We start from the raw sequence: 18,102 nt of genomic DNA, 5'->3' as shown, positions 1-18,102 counted from the left end.
TTACTTCAACACTAGGTGTCAGCCTTATACACATCACTATTTTTCCTGCAAATACTGTATCTTCTGACATTCTGCCTGGACATACTGTGCATGCCTATCTCTGACTTGACATGTTGACAGCTGCCTAACAGTCGTAACATTTTCATATCCCCCCTTCTTGTTTTTCTGAGCTGTATCTCTCTCTCTCATGACAGGCCTCAACCTGCTGCTCTCCGCCTCCTGAGGGCTCATGGTAATGCCTGTGCTGTGATTTGCTGATTTCCATGGGGTACTGTGTGCCTACTGTGCAATCTGATTGGCTTTTTGAGAGACCCTGCAGGTTTGAGGGGGAGCGGGCTTCCACTGTTACCACAAAGAGAAAGTGAGACATAGAAGTAATGACAGAAGTTACAACTTAGATGAGAGCAGCTGCAAAGGAGGAAGGATATCAGGGGGGAAGTAAGAAAAAAAAGAAACATTATGAGATAGAAATACTACAAGAAGAAAGAGAAAAGTGATTTCCCAGAGTGCCTCAGTGGACCCTGTAAACAGGTAGGTGTTACATACTGTAGCTGCTGCTGCAAGGCAAACACAAGCTCTCTGCTTGTGTATCTGATTGGCTGATTTCTGAAAGTAAGCTGATGTTAGACCACTCTTTTATTTGTACTTGTACAAAAACTTGCAGAAAAAAAAAACATGTACAAACATGTGTGTGCTGGCATGTAATCATCCCCTCTTCTGTTTTTGCTGTTCAGACATGAATAATCGCTCCATAGCCTGGTGGCTGAGACAGATTGGCCTGTCTCAGTACACCAAGACACTAGAGAGTGAATATTACGGTCTGGAGGTATGTGAATCTGCAAAACGCATCTGGATATTTATGCTTTCTTTTGTTATGTGCTTCACAATCCTCCAATTTCTCTTTATTCCTTTCTGTTTTTGCTTTTCTCTACAGGGTTTATTGAACGTAACAGATGTAGAGCTAAGGGATTCTGGGATAGAGGATGCCACACACAGAGAAATAATCCTCAGTCAGCTCTCGAGGCATCGACTGAAACTGGACTCACACTCTGGTGACACTCACTGGCCACATGCAAACACACATACACATGAGCACTGGTTAATAATTCAATAAATTGTTAATTGTAAATGTTTATTAAGTCGAAATCATACTGTATTGCATCCAAGGCTCGATTACAAACTGAGGACAGCAGACACAGATTTCACAGACGCACAGAGATTTGCGCAAAACATCGCTTTGAATGTTTTGTAAAAGGTTTCACATAGTATATATAGATATTTAGTATATCTGCAACAGCGTGATATATTATATATTGTTGTTGTATGAAATGTCTTTGATACTACAGCCAGTCTTATTTTGATACTTTTCTTCCATGTAATTTTGTATTGACTTGTACTGACTCCTCAAAGTATGAATTATAATCATTTTGCTGGTCTGGTCAAGGTGGTCATGGTCCAGATGATCAGGTCACAGTTTGACTTTGTCCAATTCTTTGATTTATGACAAAATATCCTGAAATGTAATGACATTTCCATCAGTCTCAGCTGTTGGGACTAATTAGGAACAGATTAGGCCTGACTAACATCACCAGCATTTAGCACCACTACAACTCACTGACAGTAAAAAGAATAGATGACATATGCCTGACATCCCACGTAGGTTTCTGAAGAGTTGTTTTGAGGCTCCAAATCTGTGGCTGTGGCCGCCACCACGTTGGCAGTTGTGCCTCTTCCACCCCCAGCTAATCTATAAAATCGGCAAAGACGTGGATCATCAGCAGGCCTGACCTGCTGAATGACACCTGGGTGCTCAAACAAGCCGTCTGTCAATCAAATTGTCCACACTGTTAATTATGCATAACTTTAACCCTTGATATAATTTGAATGGGGGTGGTAAATTGAAATTTAGACTCAGTACAGTTGTCACGAACAGGGAAATTAGCTATAGTTTAGACTCAGTACAGTTGTCACGAACAGGGAAATTAGCTATAGAGACAAAACCATTTTTTTGTGCCAGGCTGTAAACATATTTCTTCATTTCTGTTAGTGTTAGTCATTTTGCTTAAATAAAGTCTCAGGTTTCGAGTTTCAATACCCAGCCATCCAGTTCCTGTGCACACACTGAGAGGGTATCACATGCACATGCTAACACGCTGTGTCAAACACACACATACACACTCTTATAACTCATGCAAATATTTTCTTTTTACATATTTGTTCAGGTGTTGAAGTAAATATGTTTCTGTGTTATGAAATGAGCATAAAAATAACTTTCAATCATTCTCTCCACCTTGCAGAGAGCTATATCCATTCAAATCAACACTTTGTATAAGCTGGTTCACTGGGTAAACTGTTATTCCAAACTGTATTCAGGATGCTTACTGCTTTGTGTAAATCAAGGAAGTTAAATGTAAAAAAAATAATGAAATACTGATTAAAGAAATACAATGTAGTTTTGAAAGTGGTAACAGGTGGAAACAGGCTCCATCCAAATGTGACAAAATCTACGAGAACCTCTAAAGCTCACAAATTCACCCAAATTAACAGACAGACATAAGAGTGGTATATTTATTTTCTTTAACAATCTGCAAGAAAGTGAATTTTCCAAAATGTTATACTATTCCTTAAAATGTGCTTGTGTCCTCTCAGGTGTGCCAATGGAGCGCAGGGTAAGCCGAAAGTACTCACTGGGATCGTCTATGGATCTGGTGAGACCACAAAGTTGCCACTACACAGCAAATTTATCATCGCCCAAAACATTACGCGTCCCCTCAGAACAAATGATGCACACTGACGTGGGTCTCTACCATTTCCTGCAGGTGAAGTCGAGGAAGGATCTGTTTCGTCAGAGTGTTTTGCCCCGTCTTCAGCGTGCTGATAAAAAACACCGCCTCTCGGCCTCCTGCTCCCAGCTCCGCCCCCTGAATGAGGACAACACAATCAGTGAGACACAGGACTGTAAGGACACCAAGCAAAGGTAAGCTGACCCCCAGTGTGTGTGTGTGTGTGTGTGTGTGTGTGTGTGTGTGTGTGTCAAATAACGTGATTGTGATTGTGTGTATGTATGTGTGAGATCCACTTTCTCCTGGGTGGAAACTCATGTTTGGCTAATAATTAACCAGTGCCCCATAAAATGTATGTCACTTTGCAAGGTGAAGTAGCTGTACCCAACAACCGGTCTTCTATAAATAGGCTGAAAAGACGATATGAATGAACTACTTTTAATCTTACATGAGTTACTTTCATAGAGCAGGAGTGCAGCAGCTTTTTGATGACTAATATAATAAACAACACACCTTGGGACTTTGATAATTGGGCCACACTTCCCCTCAGAGAGCTGAAGGACTCAGTGACAAACGGGGGTGTGTATTTGTAAGTTGTTAATCTTAAAGTACAGGCACAAAAGAAGGTTAATGCTAGTGCTAGTCCTCGTCCTCTTAAGCCATGCAGAAAGTTTAAGAAGTTTTTTTACTTTGCCAAGATAATATTCCGGTAGCTCTGGAGAATCCATAGACCTTACTGTGAACTACTTTCTACTGAAGAAATAGTCCCTACGGAAATGGTTGACAAAAAGGTCTGTGGATTATCCAAAGTAAGAGTCAGCATTGCCTCTGAAAAGACACTTGTTATTTTTGAGTGAAGTCAGCACCACAAATGAAATTTTATTCACTTCCATTACACTGGAGTGTAGGCAAAAATGCAAAGGCACAAAAATACTAAGCTGTCTGCATGCCTAGGAAATGTGTTTTTTTAAATGTGGATCAACAGATTTCTATCAGAAAATATTGCCTTTCTAATGGCTCAATAAACACCACCAATATAAAGATTGGACGGCGTAACTGTTACGTCTATTGACGTTTATTTCTGCTGTGAAGTTGGACATTTTATTATGGGGACTTATGGAGACTGACATGTTCTGTAACCAGCCTCTAGAGGAGAGGTTGTCACTTGGCAATAAATCTGAATGCTCATCGAAAAAAAAAAGTCTTACTTACCTCCATTGGTTTCCAGCCATGTAGATAGTTTTGGTTTAATCTGACCTGTCTGATTAAAAAAAAAACAAAAAAACACAATTAATTAACTATCAAAAAAGTTTATTCAAATAGACCATCTTTCAGCTCTATGAAATACTATAGAGAACTACACCGAACAGCCACTTCATTAGGTACATTTGTACAATCAAATGTGATCCAATACAACAATTCTGCCATAAGTTTATAAAAATATTACAAACACCTCTCAATATAATGCAGTCCAGTTTCCCTCAACCTCAATAGTACACATAATAGTTACATTAAAACCTCTGTGAAAGTGTGGACAAAAAAATGATAACATTCGTAAAAGAAATAGCAGACAATGGCTGAGTTGTTGTATTGGAGAGCAGCACGGTGGTGCAGCAGTTAGCACTGCGTCTTCCTGATTCGAACCCCGGTTGGAGCATTTATGGCCGGTTGCATGGGTTCTCCTACAGTCCAAAGACATGCATTTAATGTTTAGGGTTAATTGGTGACTCTATATTGCTCGTATGTGTTAATATGAGCGTGAATGGTTGTCAGACCTGTCATGAACTTGTGCACCCTGAGATATAAGGATAAGGGGTTACTGTACGGAAAATGGATGTTGCATCGGATCGCATTGGATTGTACAAGTGTACCTAAAGAAATGTCTGGTTGGTGTATATAAAAAGCATACAAATAAACATATGGAACATATTTAAAATTTTGACAAAACATAAGTATATGTTGGGAAAAAAAAAAGACCAGGACGTAAATCAGCACATCTGTGCTCTTGACTGAGACTTCTGACTTTCCAACAAGAAATGTTAGTCACTTCCTACAGATGCTTTGGTTGAAGGTCCAGATGTCAGACGCCTGTCCCAGATGTCATTTTCCCACAGCACATAAACCCAAATTATCCATAAAAGCCAAGTAAAGCAATACTACGTGTTCTCTGCACGTTTGTTTTGGGTGAACAAAGCCTTTAATCTAGCTGTAAATATAGTTTCCTTCAGAGATAACTGAGTTATATCCATGGGGTTGTTCTACAGTGTAAGCGTAACAACTGACAAGTACTGTAAGTGTATTAATGGCAGCTGTCAAGTTCAGGCACATCTCTCTGCTCCTCCATGTGAAGACTTCAAATATGTAGACCTCAATGAAGAAGATAGTTCCGGTCCTCCTCTCTGATTGGCTGAGACAAACCAGGTAAAATAACTGATATAATGGCACTCAATATATAAATGCGCTACTCCAAAAATCACAGGAACTATTTTTTTTAGTGTGACTGTGAGAAAACGTTTTTTAAAAAAAACAGACAATTACTGATTATTTAAACGGATATTTTGTATGACTGTCATAACTAACTAGTTTTGGGTATTTTCACCTGGATTTTCAGTTTGCGCAGGTATGAAAAAGTCAGTCAGGTGTTTTAAGAGAGTAAATCAACACCGTGTGTTTTGGCTTTGCAGTTACATTCCTCCACCTACCACATAACACACCGCCTGTATCCAGGTGATGTGTCAGCTCGGCTTGTGTCGGTATCCCAGGAATGCCGGACAAGATAGCGGCGTTTCAGCAACCGGTCGGGGGGCCTGGGGCGGGGAGAGAAGGGAGCGAAGGACGGGCTCAGGAGAACTTGTGGGAACTCGTCCGAAACTACGCACGGAGAGAGGGAGAGAGGGGAGGGAAGGCGAGGAGACGGAAGGGGGGCCAGGGAGGGACCGGAGCAGAGAAGGCTTGAACACCCAACAACTTCACAGCTGTTGTTTGGTGGTGTTAGCCACGACAAACCGTGAAACATGTCCGGGACGAAGGCGCTGTGAGGCGGACTCACTGACAGGTAGGGACCGTTGGCCGGTTAGAACGTTTTTGAACGACGGTTGAGTTCGTTAATTACCGCGAGACTTTGGATGACGTCTTCAACGGCTTGACTGTTGATTTGAAAGTTTTAATGAACTTTATCAACGACATTTATATAATTAAGACACATTACGCTGCTAAAATCTTATTTTTAATCTTTTTATATACCAAAAAAAAAAAAAAAATCGACATTTACTTTGCTTTCTTCTTTCTACCTGTAGCCTTTCAAGCTAACGTCAACTACCTATTGCACAATTTTGAAGCACTGGCCCGCAAGTAATCAGACTACACCGATGTAACGTTAGCTGATAGCTTTGGAGTATCCGATTACACAGAGCAATGAACCTGAATAAAACAGTCTGAAGCATAGCTCTGGGTGGTGTCAGGTTGCATTTCTCAACAGTGGCTCTGCAGCACATTGCACAGGTGTCTCTGTTGTGTTACCTGCACGGGCCAACGCCCCTCAAACCTCATTGCTTCATAACAAATCTTAAAACTGTGATTTTTATTTATTTTCTTAATCCAAATGTTGTCTGTTCATCTGTCTTTCTGCTGTCATTTAATTGAATTAACAATTAAGCATAATGATTCAATTGTGGGGGATAATCAGTTAGGTCAGTAAAACAAAACAAATATATATATATATATACACAATAACACAATACAAGCACAGAGTAGTAGAGAAAAGCTAATAAATAAATAAAAATCTGCAACTCCTATGTTGTCAAACATTTCTTAGTTTAATCTATTTTTCGCTGTTTTTCTTTGTCCTCTGTGATAATGATAATTTAATTATGAGTTAAAGATGCAACATTGGAGTTTCTTGAAAATAAATGTTCACAGTTTTCTTGACATTTCATAGACCAAATAACTAATTGTGAAAATAATAGTTAGATGAACTGACAATGAAAAAAACATTAGTTTCGGCCCTATTAGAGGGAAATGACACGAGACAATGAAAGCTGTTTTTCCAGAATAGTAAGATTCTTTTAAGGTTTGTTGGGGTGAAAAACAAACAGAGAAGAAACAATAGTTTTTTTGTTTGTTTGTTTTTTAGAAAAATTTACACTAATTCTTGGTAAAATTCTTGACTTTTGTTCAAGCTTGTGCAGTTGTGCTTTAGTTTAAACTATAAACTGAAACACAACTACTTATTGTTGCTATAAAAATAACTTTGAAAGGACTGTTCTTAAATCTAACAAACAAATACATATGCATGATTACAAAACATTTTTAGACTTTTGTTTTTGGTGTCTGCACGTTGATGTTGGATGACTTTGACTTATTAACTCAGTATTTCTAAAATTATGGTATGGTTTTGTTGGTGTGATTTTAAAAAGGAGCCACGTTAGATGGATTTATAAAAGAGTTTTATTTGAACAGCACCACAAGATATGGCCTCCAAAATGATCATAAAGTGGAAGCAGCACCTTTCAATAAAAATGTTATAGCCTTCATAAAAGGAGTATTTAATGCATTATATTTGACTGATTTTTTTTTTCTAGGTGTATCTAATAAACTGGAAGCTTCACTGGACGTTAATAGTTAAATTCAGGGTCAAACCAGGATAAACAAGTACACCTAAGTCCACTGTTTGTGCGTATCCCTCCAGCAACCCCTGAACACATGATGTGTTCCACATTGTTTCCGCATGTTCACCACATGCACACACACACACAAAGAAAGGCGGGCATAGATGTAGATTTACTAGATTTGCTGGAATAGTTATTAGTTCATGAGATGGTTGGGAGTTATCTAGTTGATCCCTGTTGTGAGGTTTCTAAACGGTTCATCTGTGAGCCTTGTGTTTACAGAGGCAGGAAGGTGGAAGCTTTGGGAGGAAGGAAGAGGCAGGGTATTAAAAGTCCTTCAGTTTGTGTGCCGTTAATGACAGACGCAGACCTTGGCAGTGGCCTTCTATCCTTGTACTGTTCGTGTTTAAAGGAAAAACATGACACCGTCATCTGTGGCTCCCTGGGGGATTTAGTTTAGTAGCTCCAAATCACCTCTTCTCTTTTGTTTTTCAGCAAGAGGAGGAGTGTCAGTGCATACTTTAGCCAGCTGAAGGTAAGAGGTTAAGCAAACGCCCTCTCTGTCTCTCACTTGCCCCTTTTTTTTTTCCTTCATACAAAATGTGAGCACAAAAAACATGTCAGGTAACTATGGTCACGGCTGGGCTGCTGCTGTGTTTGTGTGTTGTAGGTGTTTGGTGGTCGGAGAGAGATGGAGTCGTTGAAGAAAGAGCTGGAGGAGGAGCTGAAGCTCAGCACTAACGACCCGAGAAGCCATGCATGGTACCACGGACCGCTGAGCCGAGAGGTGCTCAATGGACATTACTATTCTCACTGTATTTACATATAATAAAACATTTTAACACGCACAATTACAGGAGTAGATTGACTTTAGTTGGTTAATGCGCTCATTTGCTTACTTGCAAAGCATTAGATGAGAAGATCAGTATCATTCTCTGTTTGAATATTCTGGTGCCAGATTCTGGTTGGCTCAGTTTAGCATTTCCTGGTGTTTTGTCATCATCCTGAGGTTGCCAGGCGACCAGCAGACTCACATAGTCCATAAAGAGTACATAACCCCCTGTTTTTATTTAAAAAATTGTGGTTGTTGTGTGGATTAAATAAACAAACAGAGGAGATATAACATGTTAATTAGAGAGCTTTAGAGGTGCTAGTGGGGAGTTATCTTTAAAAACACTCTCCACTTTCCTCTTAAATGCAGTGTTTATGCTATGCTAAGCTAACTGGCTGGTGCCTCCGGTTTTAAACGTAAGTTAAACTAATTAAGCTAAGTGTTAGTTCAGGACTGCCATGAAGTCAAGCTCAGCCCACAGTCACAACTATGTCAGCTGATAGCAGCTGATCTCAAAGTCATCCTACATCAGCTGATGACTCAGCCAAGTCAGCTCTATGCATCCTTTTGGCAAAACTCATACAGGGCACATTATTTAGGCTGCATCAGCCTGCCTACCCTTGCTGCTTCTTCTGCAACGCACTTTGCAACCTACCTCTACCCCAGCTTCTCCTTTTCATGCTGTGTCCAACTTAATCAATAATAATTCTGTTGTCATCAATGCTTGCTCTGTTTTGTAACTCACTGCAGATAAAAACAAGTTTTCTTTGACTAAAGTGGCCAGACACACATGTGAACATCTATACTCAGCCGACCTACTTAACCTGCTGACTTGTCTCCAGGCTGCAGAGACTCTGTTTCGGAGGGACGGAGACTTCCTGGTCCGAGATTCAAGCTCTGCACCTGGTGACTACGTCTTGAGCTGCTTTTGGAAGAACGGGCCTATGCACTTTAAGATCATACGAGTGATCCTACGTCCCAAAAAGGTGTGTTTATGTGTTGTGTGTGTGTGTGTGTATACGTGCAGCAAGTGGGAGATAATCAATTAGAATAATTTATGAATCAACAACTCCAAACATCACTGGTACCAGTTTCTTAAATGTGAGAATTCTTTGCTTTTCTTTGATTTATATTGTTGTGAGTTGAATGTCTTTGACGTCAGTGTCTGTTACTGTTGTTTGACTTCTTCTTTAAGGGCTCTGCTTCATATATTATGTGTGTGCCTTCATCTGTGCGACAGGGCTACTCTCGGGAGCTGTTCCAGTTTGAGGAGGATCGCTTTGACAGTGTCCCTGCTCTGATCCGATTCTACGTGGGCGGGCGTCGGCCCATCTCCCAGGCCTCAGGTGCTGTGATCTTTCACCCGATCACACGGACCCTTCCTCTGCGTGTCATCACCGAGCGACACGTGGAGCCCAGCAGCGATAACAGTTTAAGAGCAGGGGGAGAAAAACACACTGAATCCAACAAAAGACGCAGCTTCAGCTCCACACATGCTGACTCACTGCAGTTCATCAATCCACTGCTGAGGTGGGAGGAAGTCTGTACTGTAGTGCACTGAAACACGCTGCATGCACACAAATACAAATGAATATACTGATTGCCTTTTTTTTATGCGAGGCAGGAGTGGAAGTCAGCCTGCTAACTTGGAAAACTTGGGAAGGAGGCCTTCACTTCAGTCTGCACAATCAGACAGCAACCTACGAACTGGTACATTATCATAAACATGCAACCGCTACATACATGTGTCTGTCACCGCTAACATTTAATGTCTACAGGATGCAGCTCTGTCTTTCCAGCCGAGTGTCTTGCTTGCAGCTCATGCAAGGCTCTTCTTTCCAATCCTCTTATCATCATGCCCCAGGTCTATTTTTGCCAGAAGAGAAGCCCAACCCTAATCTCTGAAGCATGAAATTCACTTGTAAATGATTCTAAATGCTAATATTTGCTGACAGTTGACATGAAATTTATATTTAATGTTTGACGGTTCTACTTTTTCTTTCTTTATTGGTCTGTGTGTTACATACAGCAAAACTAGTTCTCCATCTGGTAATGTACATTATTCAGAAAAGATACATATAAATTAGTGAGACAACATGCTGTGTACAGTAATTAAAATGAGTTAAGTGCAGCCACAAAGGATCTGTCCCCACATTGATTATAAATGAGCTACGAAGTTGCTTTCAGTATTCTTGTAAAACACAAAAAGTAACAGCAAAACAACTCTAAACAATATTAGATATATAGCTCCTTTTGTGAAACCAGACTTGGTTTAAGAAGCTATAAAAGTAAAGAGCCAAACCATAAAAAACACTGAGCGTGTACGTCATCGTGCTGTTTATTTGTTACTCTTCCTCATCCAGGTGTTCCACAGAGCTCACAGTCAGAGGACACTGGCCCCGCTCCCATCTCACCTGTGTTTCGCACAGGCAGTGAACCCCTGCTGAGCCCACGACCACGACACACACGCCCCTCCCATCCAGGTAACACACACAGACGACTTTTGTTTATTATTTATGGTCAGATTTTTAATAATAAAGAAATAAAAGAAGGTATTTAAATGTAGTTTTATTGATTTTCAACATGAAAAATCACTTTTTTTTTTCCCAAAGTGAGTTTATTGATCATTTATGTGTCCCTTTATTAAACGTTTTCCCCACCTACCTACCCATGAACTCCAATCCACTGGTGTAGGTAAAATGATAATTTACAAAATTATAAGGTTAATGATAAAAAATAAAGGACAGCACGGTGGTGCAGTGGTTAGCTTATATACACATAAGTCATTTGTAAGAGGCTCAGGAGGTAGAGAAGAGGTGATCACTATACCCGGCTTTTACAGTCTGCATGTTGATGTTCTCTGCAAAATACTGAACCCCAAAAATGTAAGAAATGAATCTCAAATTTTATGAAAGACTTTCTGTTTGTGTATGTAAGCCTTTCAATCACTATGTAAGCAAGCAAGAAGAAGAAAGCTTATTAATTCAAAGATTCACAGATGGAGAATAAAAACTTTTCAAATGTCTAAGCACTAAGATGCTTTGCATGTATAATACAGAGTGTGACCAACTTGCCAAGAATACAAATCTCTGAATATACAGGGATTTCTTTGTGGATGATTTTGGAAATCGTGTCAGTTATTCCTTTCTGGGATGTCTGGGATATTAGGATTTTTTTCAGTTCAGAGTTATTTATTTTCTCATAAGCCAATTATATTTAAATAAAATACTGAGTTTGATTTGTGGGAGGAACTTTGCAGCGGTTGGTTGAACTCTCCTGCCCCCCTTTTAGTTGTCTGTGCCACGCAGGTGTTTCCTTTATAACGCGTTATTAGGTGATTAATATGAAATACTGGCGATATCCCTGCAATTGAGGTCTTGACTGGTCTTGAAATAAAATACAGAGTCCTCTTTGTCCAAAACCAAAACAAGACTGTGTAAAAATTAAGTTAATTCCCAAACGAGACCTTCAAAAAGTGATCTTGAGAACTACAACACTGCCTCTTGAATCCCTAAACATATCTTATGATTCATACCAAGCAGTAATTATGGCTTTAACAAATGGAGTAGCTGTATTCAATGTAAGCTTTTTAAGAGAGTCAGAGTATAGATATGTATCAAGAGTCAAGTCCTTTAGCACGACCTTTCTCTGTCTGGACTCTTGGTCATCAGCAGTACATTACAAATGAAGCTTGTCTCACAGCAACATGGTCTTTAAATTTGTGGGTTTCAGTAACCTTATAGAGAAAAAACTACATTTTTGGACCCATTTCTTCACCCACATTTTGTAGGCGGCTAGTCACATGTTAGGGCAAAACATCTGACACAAGGGTGTTGACAACATCCTGCTCATTGTGTAGTCTAACTGTTTCTCTTAAACCTTCCTGGGACTACCAATGACACACACATACACAAATAACTCCCTCCTCTCTCCCTGCAGGTGGTGGTGTAACTTTGCGAGGTTCAGATGGACAGCTGCACCCCAGAGCTCCTCCTAAACCTCTCAGGGTCTCTGCTATCTTCGCCAACTCCGTCCCTCCTCCCCCCAGAGACCGGGACTATGACCCATCCTCTTTCTACGATGAGCTGGTCGTCCAGGTAAAAAAAAACTTGTCACAAATCACTCACAGCTCAGTTTATTGTTGTTTTTTTTTCTTTCATCTTTATTTCCATTTGGGGAAATGAGGCTCACAGGCTCCACCATGGAAAGTTCATGTCCACTTCCTGTTGTATCCAGGTTCCACAGTCCAGGCATAAAGGTCACGTGGACCGACTACGCGCAGAGGAGAAGTGGCAGAGCCGCGCTCGCCTCACAGAGACTTCCTTTGGATTTCTGGAGGCAGAAAAGAGCAAAGCATCATCAGAGCTACCGTTGCTGCCTATAAAGAAGTCGGCACAGGAAGCGGAAGACTGGCATTTTGAAAAACCACAAGTTTGTATATGAGTTTTATTATTATATTATATATTGTATAGTGTGTGTACTTTACATTTTTGCAGTTAAAATTCATTTTGTTTATTTTGAAATGCATGCTGTGTAGTTTTCACTTCATCCATACCATTTCCTACCATTCCAGGCAGCCATTGTTTTCTATTATTTTGTATTACTAGTTTAATTATTAATTTAAATTGCATGACCACAGAAAGCTATAATGATTAATTGATTATTTAGCAGCAAGTCATCTTTTACTCAAAAGGACCAGTCTGTAGGATTTATGGCAAGTAGCAGTGTAGTTACCAATTGCAACCCCCTCACCTCACCATCTCCTTCATAATATAAAGGACAAACTTTTCACGAAACACACAAAAAACACAAAAGGCCCTGCTTCTAGAGGCAGTGTTACTTTTTTCATGTGATTATACACTACACTAATGCCATGTTCTGTAAATAGAGCCTCCTAAATCTGACACACTTTTTAAATTGCAGAAAAATCTGAGGCTCCAACATCTCAAATCTACCATTTTGATCTTCTCTGATTTTCTATGATAGTAATATTTGGGGCACTGACAGCATTGACATTAACATAGATAACTGGAAGTTTGGTTGAAAATGAAAATAATTGTTATGTTAATAATATAGCACTGACGAAATTAAATGTAGACTTGATGTTCATTTTTAAGTAAGTCAGAAGCCTGGTAACTGGTAATAAATATTCTAAAAATTCCAAAGAAAGCAAAGGTAATTGAATCATCCTTAAACAGTGTAAGAGTTTATTTACAGGAATGTAGTTATTATCCCCAAAATCACAGTTTTAAAGATGATGACTGAGAGAAGATGATCAGGATTGTTATCTTGGAAATGTGTATAGCTAGCAATCTGAGCTAAGCTGTGCCAGAATCATAAAAAATAATGTTAAATGTTCCTAAGGTCATCTCTAGATGGACCTTCACTTCTGTTAAAGCCGACACACTCTACAGAGAATTGATCCATCTGTGCATCTGGCTGATTGTCTTTTTGCCACCAGGTGTCAGAGTGATACTGTATGTGACAGTGTGACAGCTGTCTATTGATGTAGCAGTTCTTTATTAATACTCTAATATCCTTCTTACACCATCACAGGTGGAGTCGGAGTCGTGTTTCAAATTGGATCAGTTTGAGTCGCTGCTCTTGCCAGAGAACAACCGACCTCTAGACCCCAGCGTCCTGCTGACACTCAAAGAGATCTTCAACAGATCAAACGCCAACACTACTGCTCTGCACATGCTCAGTGTAGACTGCCAGGTAGTTCTCAACGGTCCGAGCGGATCTTCAGAATCAGTTTAGTTAATGAAATGCAAACCAGAGGTCTAACATCCTTTTCAAATGTTCAAATGCAATTAGTGCACTAAAACTACCCTATTCTGAGTGGTTCATGTGGCTTTTACTTTTATTTTTGTGAGTAAAATGAAGAATTTTTTACTTCAATCTTTAATATAATTTTTTTTTTTAACTTTCAGTAGTTTAATAGTTTATGCCACTGGTTTTTAACATGATGTTTTCAGTAAACTCAACAAATCAAAGCCTCCTACACTGAGAGTAGCTTGAATAATCACTCAATGAACTGGATGTGAAAACCTGAATGGCCATTGATTTGTCATTGTTGTGCTGCTGCAGGTAGCGCGGATCGTTGGGGTGACTGATGAGCAGAAGAGGATGATGGGAGTTGGATCCGGGTTGGAGCTTGTCACTTTGCCACACGGAAGCCAGTTACGACAAGATTTGTTAGAAAGGTACATGCTGATGTAATTTCTGAATTAGTTTGAGGTGCCGAAAGCATCTTAAAATTAATCTGACAGTAATATTTTTCCAGAATCAGTGTCCTCGTCACTGTTGATAATTCACAAAAAACTGTTTTCAGGGAGGCTTTTTCTTTGCTGGATTATACAGAGTAACTTGGACACTGTGGACAGAAATGTTGCTTTTTTACATGAGGTTTTTCTCTGAGTAGCGATGGGAAACGAGGACCAGTTTGTATGCCTCAGAATTCATCATTTCCTTTCATCGATGCAAGCATGTTTTTCTGATAGTTGCACATTACAAAGCAATGACGTCGTACTCACTGCAATAACAAGCATTTGTGGTTAAGAAGAGGAAACAGTCCAAAGTTTGGCTTCATTTTTTGACTTCAGAAAGATGACAACAGTGCTAAAAAATGTCTGTAAAATGACATTTGAAGTAAAGATTGAAAGACCAGAAATATGTTGAAACATCTTTTTGCACAACATTGGCTTAAATTCAAGGAATGACACTCTCTGCTAATATTAATGCCACGCAGGCAGGCTTAGCAGATTCTTTCTTTGACTAATGTTGTACAAATCTTATTCATCCATTTTACATGATGACACGCAGACTGCTGCTACAGCTACTCTTTCAGGCTACAGTCAGCTTGACTCACCCACTGTGGTCAGACAGAATATAAACAGTTGAGTTGACACTGAAAACCTCTGTAGCGTATTTTCTTCCACATAGATAATTGCTCAGGAATCAATCAGGGAATCAATGAAGAATTAGCCCAGTTAACAGACTCGATAATGGCATTGGTATCAATAAAATGAATTCCTATCCCTGTCTGTGAGTACCACAAAACTCTCTTTACTTCTGCTGTATTGGGGTGGATAGATGCTAGTGGGAACAGAGAAATCTGTCCTTAACCAGCTGCCTTATTCAATGTTCACACACACACACCTCTAAACCTTTAATCTTTAATTTTTTAGGCATCATCTAATCTCACTGGGAATCGCAGTGGACATCCTGGGCTGCACAGGGACTGTGAGCCAGAGGGCAGCTGTTTTACATAAACTAATCTCATTGGCTCAGGCCCTGAAAGAACATGCCTGCAACCTCTACTCCTTCTCAGCCGTGATGAAGGCGCTGGAGATGCCTCAGGTGGCGTGATTATAAAAGAAAAAAAACATAAGCTCGCTCTATGCAAACTGAGGCAAAATGGAAGCTGGAAGTTTGTAGAAACACTCTTGGTATGTTTGTGCGTGCAGATAATGCGACTGGAGATGACGTGGCGAGCGCTGAGGAGGAACCACACAGAGACGGCGGTTTTATTCGAGAAGAAACTCAAACCCTTCATGAACATGCTGAACGAGGGAGATGGTGAGACACGTCACACTGCAGATGGAAGATGCTTTTGTCCAATGTGACATTTGAGATTCAGGAGCTGCAGTCAGTTTATTTGTCTCCGTGTAATCAAACAGATGAAAATGGCTTTCATTTCATCACTTGAGACTCTCTTTATCAGACTTCACAAAGCTCCGTCTGGAGCCACAAAAGATTTTCTACAACCCTTATCACATACACAGTACTGCTCGAGACTTATAAACAGACTTTGATGTGTACAATCGATGCACTTCAGCTTTAATAGAGTGAAGTAGTAGAGGGGGGAAAAAAAACACACCTTCAGACAGGTAAAAACAACTGCTCTATAAATAGCACCGTGACCCAGTTTGATTATTATGTGCACTGTGTGATCATGTGTTTATGTTCTGTAGACTCTGCAGTCCAGGGTCCCATCGCTGTGCCACACTTGGTCCCTCTGCTGATGGCAATGGAGGGTGAGGACCTGGTGGAGGACAGTGAGCGAGGCTGTCAGCTTCTTTACGACGTCCTCCAATCAGCTCGCAGCGCTGCGCTGCATGCACAAGACTATCAGCAGCACGCACACTCTCTGCTCACAGGTACAAACAACGGGACATCATGCTAGAAGAGCATGACTACATTTTTCTGCATAATGTCTTCTGTTTTGGTAGAGGTTTGTTCAAAAATTGCAGTTTGTTGACAGGCCCCTTGAGGCTGGCTACAGAACGAGTCAGTCTCCATGAGCCACCATTTTACAATTCCCAACTTAACAGCACTTTTCCCTGTTCATGGCAACTGTACTAGGGTGAATTTCTATATAACTCACCTATTCAAATTATATTAAGCTTAAGGATATGAATAGATTGATTGACAGATGGTTGTTTGAGCACCCAGGCTTCATTCAGCCCGCCTCAGGTCTGCCAATAATCGCCATTTTTTGATTAACGGGAGGTGACAGAGGCAGGAGTAAGATGTGTGAAGTGTTTTCTCTCCTGTGGACAGAGGTAGAGTTTCTTTACGTGTTAGATTTGTTTTGTGCCCAAGAGAAAGTTTTCTTAAAACACTTGTATGTGCCTCTTAAGAAAAATACATTCACACAAGTGTTTCTCCTATTGTAAGGAGTAAACACACTCGCTCTGGTATTATACTCAAAAACAATTTATTGTGAAGTTATGGTATCTGATCTGATCAAAAATCTGCTTGCACAGGAGGATGGGAGCCGATCCCCGAGCTGCTTGAAGCTTGCCGGACAGAGTTCGCCTTGCGGCTGCTCTGGGGTCAGTTGGGGGCAACGGCTGACAGAGAGGAACGCTACGAGAAGTTTGACAAGATCCTCTGTGTGCTCTCAGATAAACTGGAACCCGTGGAGCTCACCCCACAACAAGCTGACCCTCTAACCTGAGCCCTGGGGCCTGTTTCACTAAGTGGAAGGTGAAAACAGCATTTCCTTCACTAGAGGAAAATAAAAAGGCAGGGATGAAAGGGAAATGTTTTTATTTGAGCATGGGGGTGTTGCAGTAGCCAAGGAAGATATCTCACCCCCGAAATCACAAAGAAAAGTTCTTTTTGAGATGTGAGAGACTGTCAAACTTGTCAAGTGACAACCTAACTTATAAAAGAATGAGTTATATCAGTGGGCGTTGGGAGGTCCTTTACTGTGGAAAAAGGGCTGCGTTGGATTAATTTTCCTTTTTCAGGAAATCTGAAATTGTTTACCCAAAAAACTAGCATCCGTTTACTTCTTCAAATGTGCATTTCTGATACTCAGACACTGTTTTTTCAATCCATGCCACTTGTTTGCTACTTGAGATTCCAAAGAACCAACATGAACACTATTAAAACTGAGCTAGCTCCCTTTGTACATAAACTGCTGCTGTACGGGACCACACTGGAAACTGTATATTTCATTTCAGTGTTTCTAATGCAATAAATGTGTTTGTTTGTTTTTTTTCTGATGGTTTTTGCATGTTCTATTTCTCATAAATGATACTGTAAAGAAACAAAAAAGACAAATGCTTTTTTCTTTTAATTTTATGACTAAAACGATACATGTAAATACATACATTTCCGTTTTTTTTTTTTTTCTTTAAAATGGATCATATAATAATACCCCTTAAATGTTGAGCAAACATCTACTAGTGCAGGACAGAGTGGTACAGAGCGAGATGGGTAAACCTTATGTGGCTCAATAAGAAAAAGATTTTAAAGTCCCCCCTCAAAAAAAAAAAAGTTCTGGTTATTGTTTGTTTTCTTGGACTTTTGAGTTTCACTGTATGTGCAGAGTTTGACACTAGAAGGTTGTTTTCATCTGCTGAAC

At 40.1% G+C, this 18,102-nt stretch overlaps 1 protein-coding gene and 1 long non-coding RNA gene across 4 annotated transcripts; one reads left to right on the top strand and one right to left on the bottom strand.

The window, feature by feature from the left end:
- Positions 1–301: 301 nt before the first annotated feature.
- On the top strand, positions 302–18,014 carry sh2d3a (SH2 domain containing 3A). Of its 3 annotated transcripts, none has more exons than XM_027283463.1 (18): positions 302–531; positions 735–826; positions 935–1,052; positions 2,650–2,977; positions 7,886–7,925; positions 8,061–8,177; positions 9,065–9,208; positions 9,463–9,752; positions 9,847–9,932; positions 10,586–10,705; positions 12,162–12,319; positions 12,459–12,653; positions 13,779–13,940; positions 14,313–14,428; positions 15,413–15,584; positions 15,692–15,803; positions 16,199–16,384; positions 16,994–18,014. In XM_027283463.1, the coding sequence occupies exons 2-18, from the start codon at positions 737–739 to the stop codon at positions 17,185–17,187; spliced, it is 2,628 nt and encodes an 875-aa protein (XP_027139264.1). In that variant the 5' UTR covers positions 302–531; positions 735–736; the 3' UTR covers positions 17,188–18,014. The 3 variants fall into 3 exon arrangements, with proteins under 3 accessions (XP_027139264.1, XP_027139263.1, XP_027139265.1); XM_027283464.1 differs by lacking the exon at positions 302–531 and having other exon boundaries at positions 680–826; positions 2,650–2,708; positions 2,820–2,977; XM_027283462.1 differs by lacking the exon at positions 302–531 and having other exon boundaries at positions 677–826.
- On the bottom strand, positions 1,059–5,838 carry LOC109136922 (uncharacterized). The gene is made up of 4 exons (XR_002041536.2): positions 5,486–5,838; positions 3,996–4,044; positions 2,808–2,921; positions 1,059–1,747 (listed from the first exon to the last, which is right to left on the bottom strand). It is a non-coding gene; the product is annotated as an uncharacterized LOC109136922 (long non-coding RNA).
- Positions 18,015–18,102: the final 88 nt, after the last annotated feature.

The sequence above is a fragment of the Larimichthys crocea genome, chromosome X, assembly GCF_000972845.2.
Source record: "Larimichthys crocea isolate SSNF chromosome X, L_crocea_2.0, whole genome shotgun sequence".
NCBI lineage: Eukaryota > Metazoa > Chordata > Actinopteri > Sciaenidae > Larimichthys > Larimichthys crocea.
The sequence above is the reverse complement of the archived record's forward strand: the minus strand, read 5'-3'. Positions and strand labels throughout refer to the sequence as shown.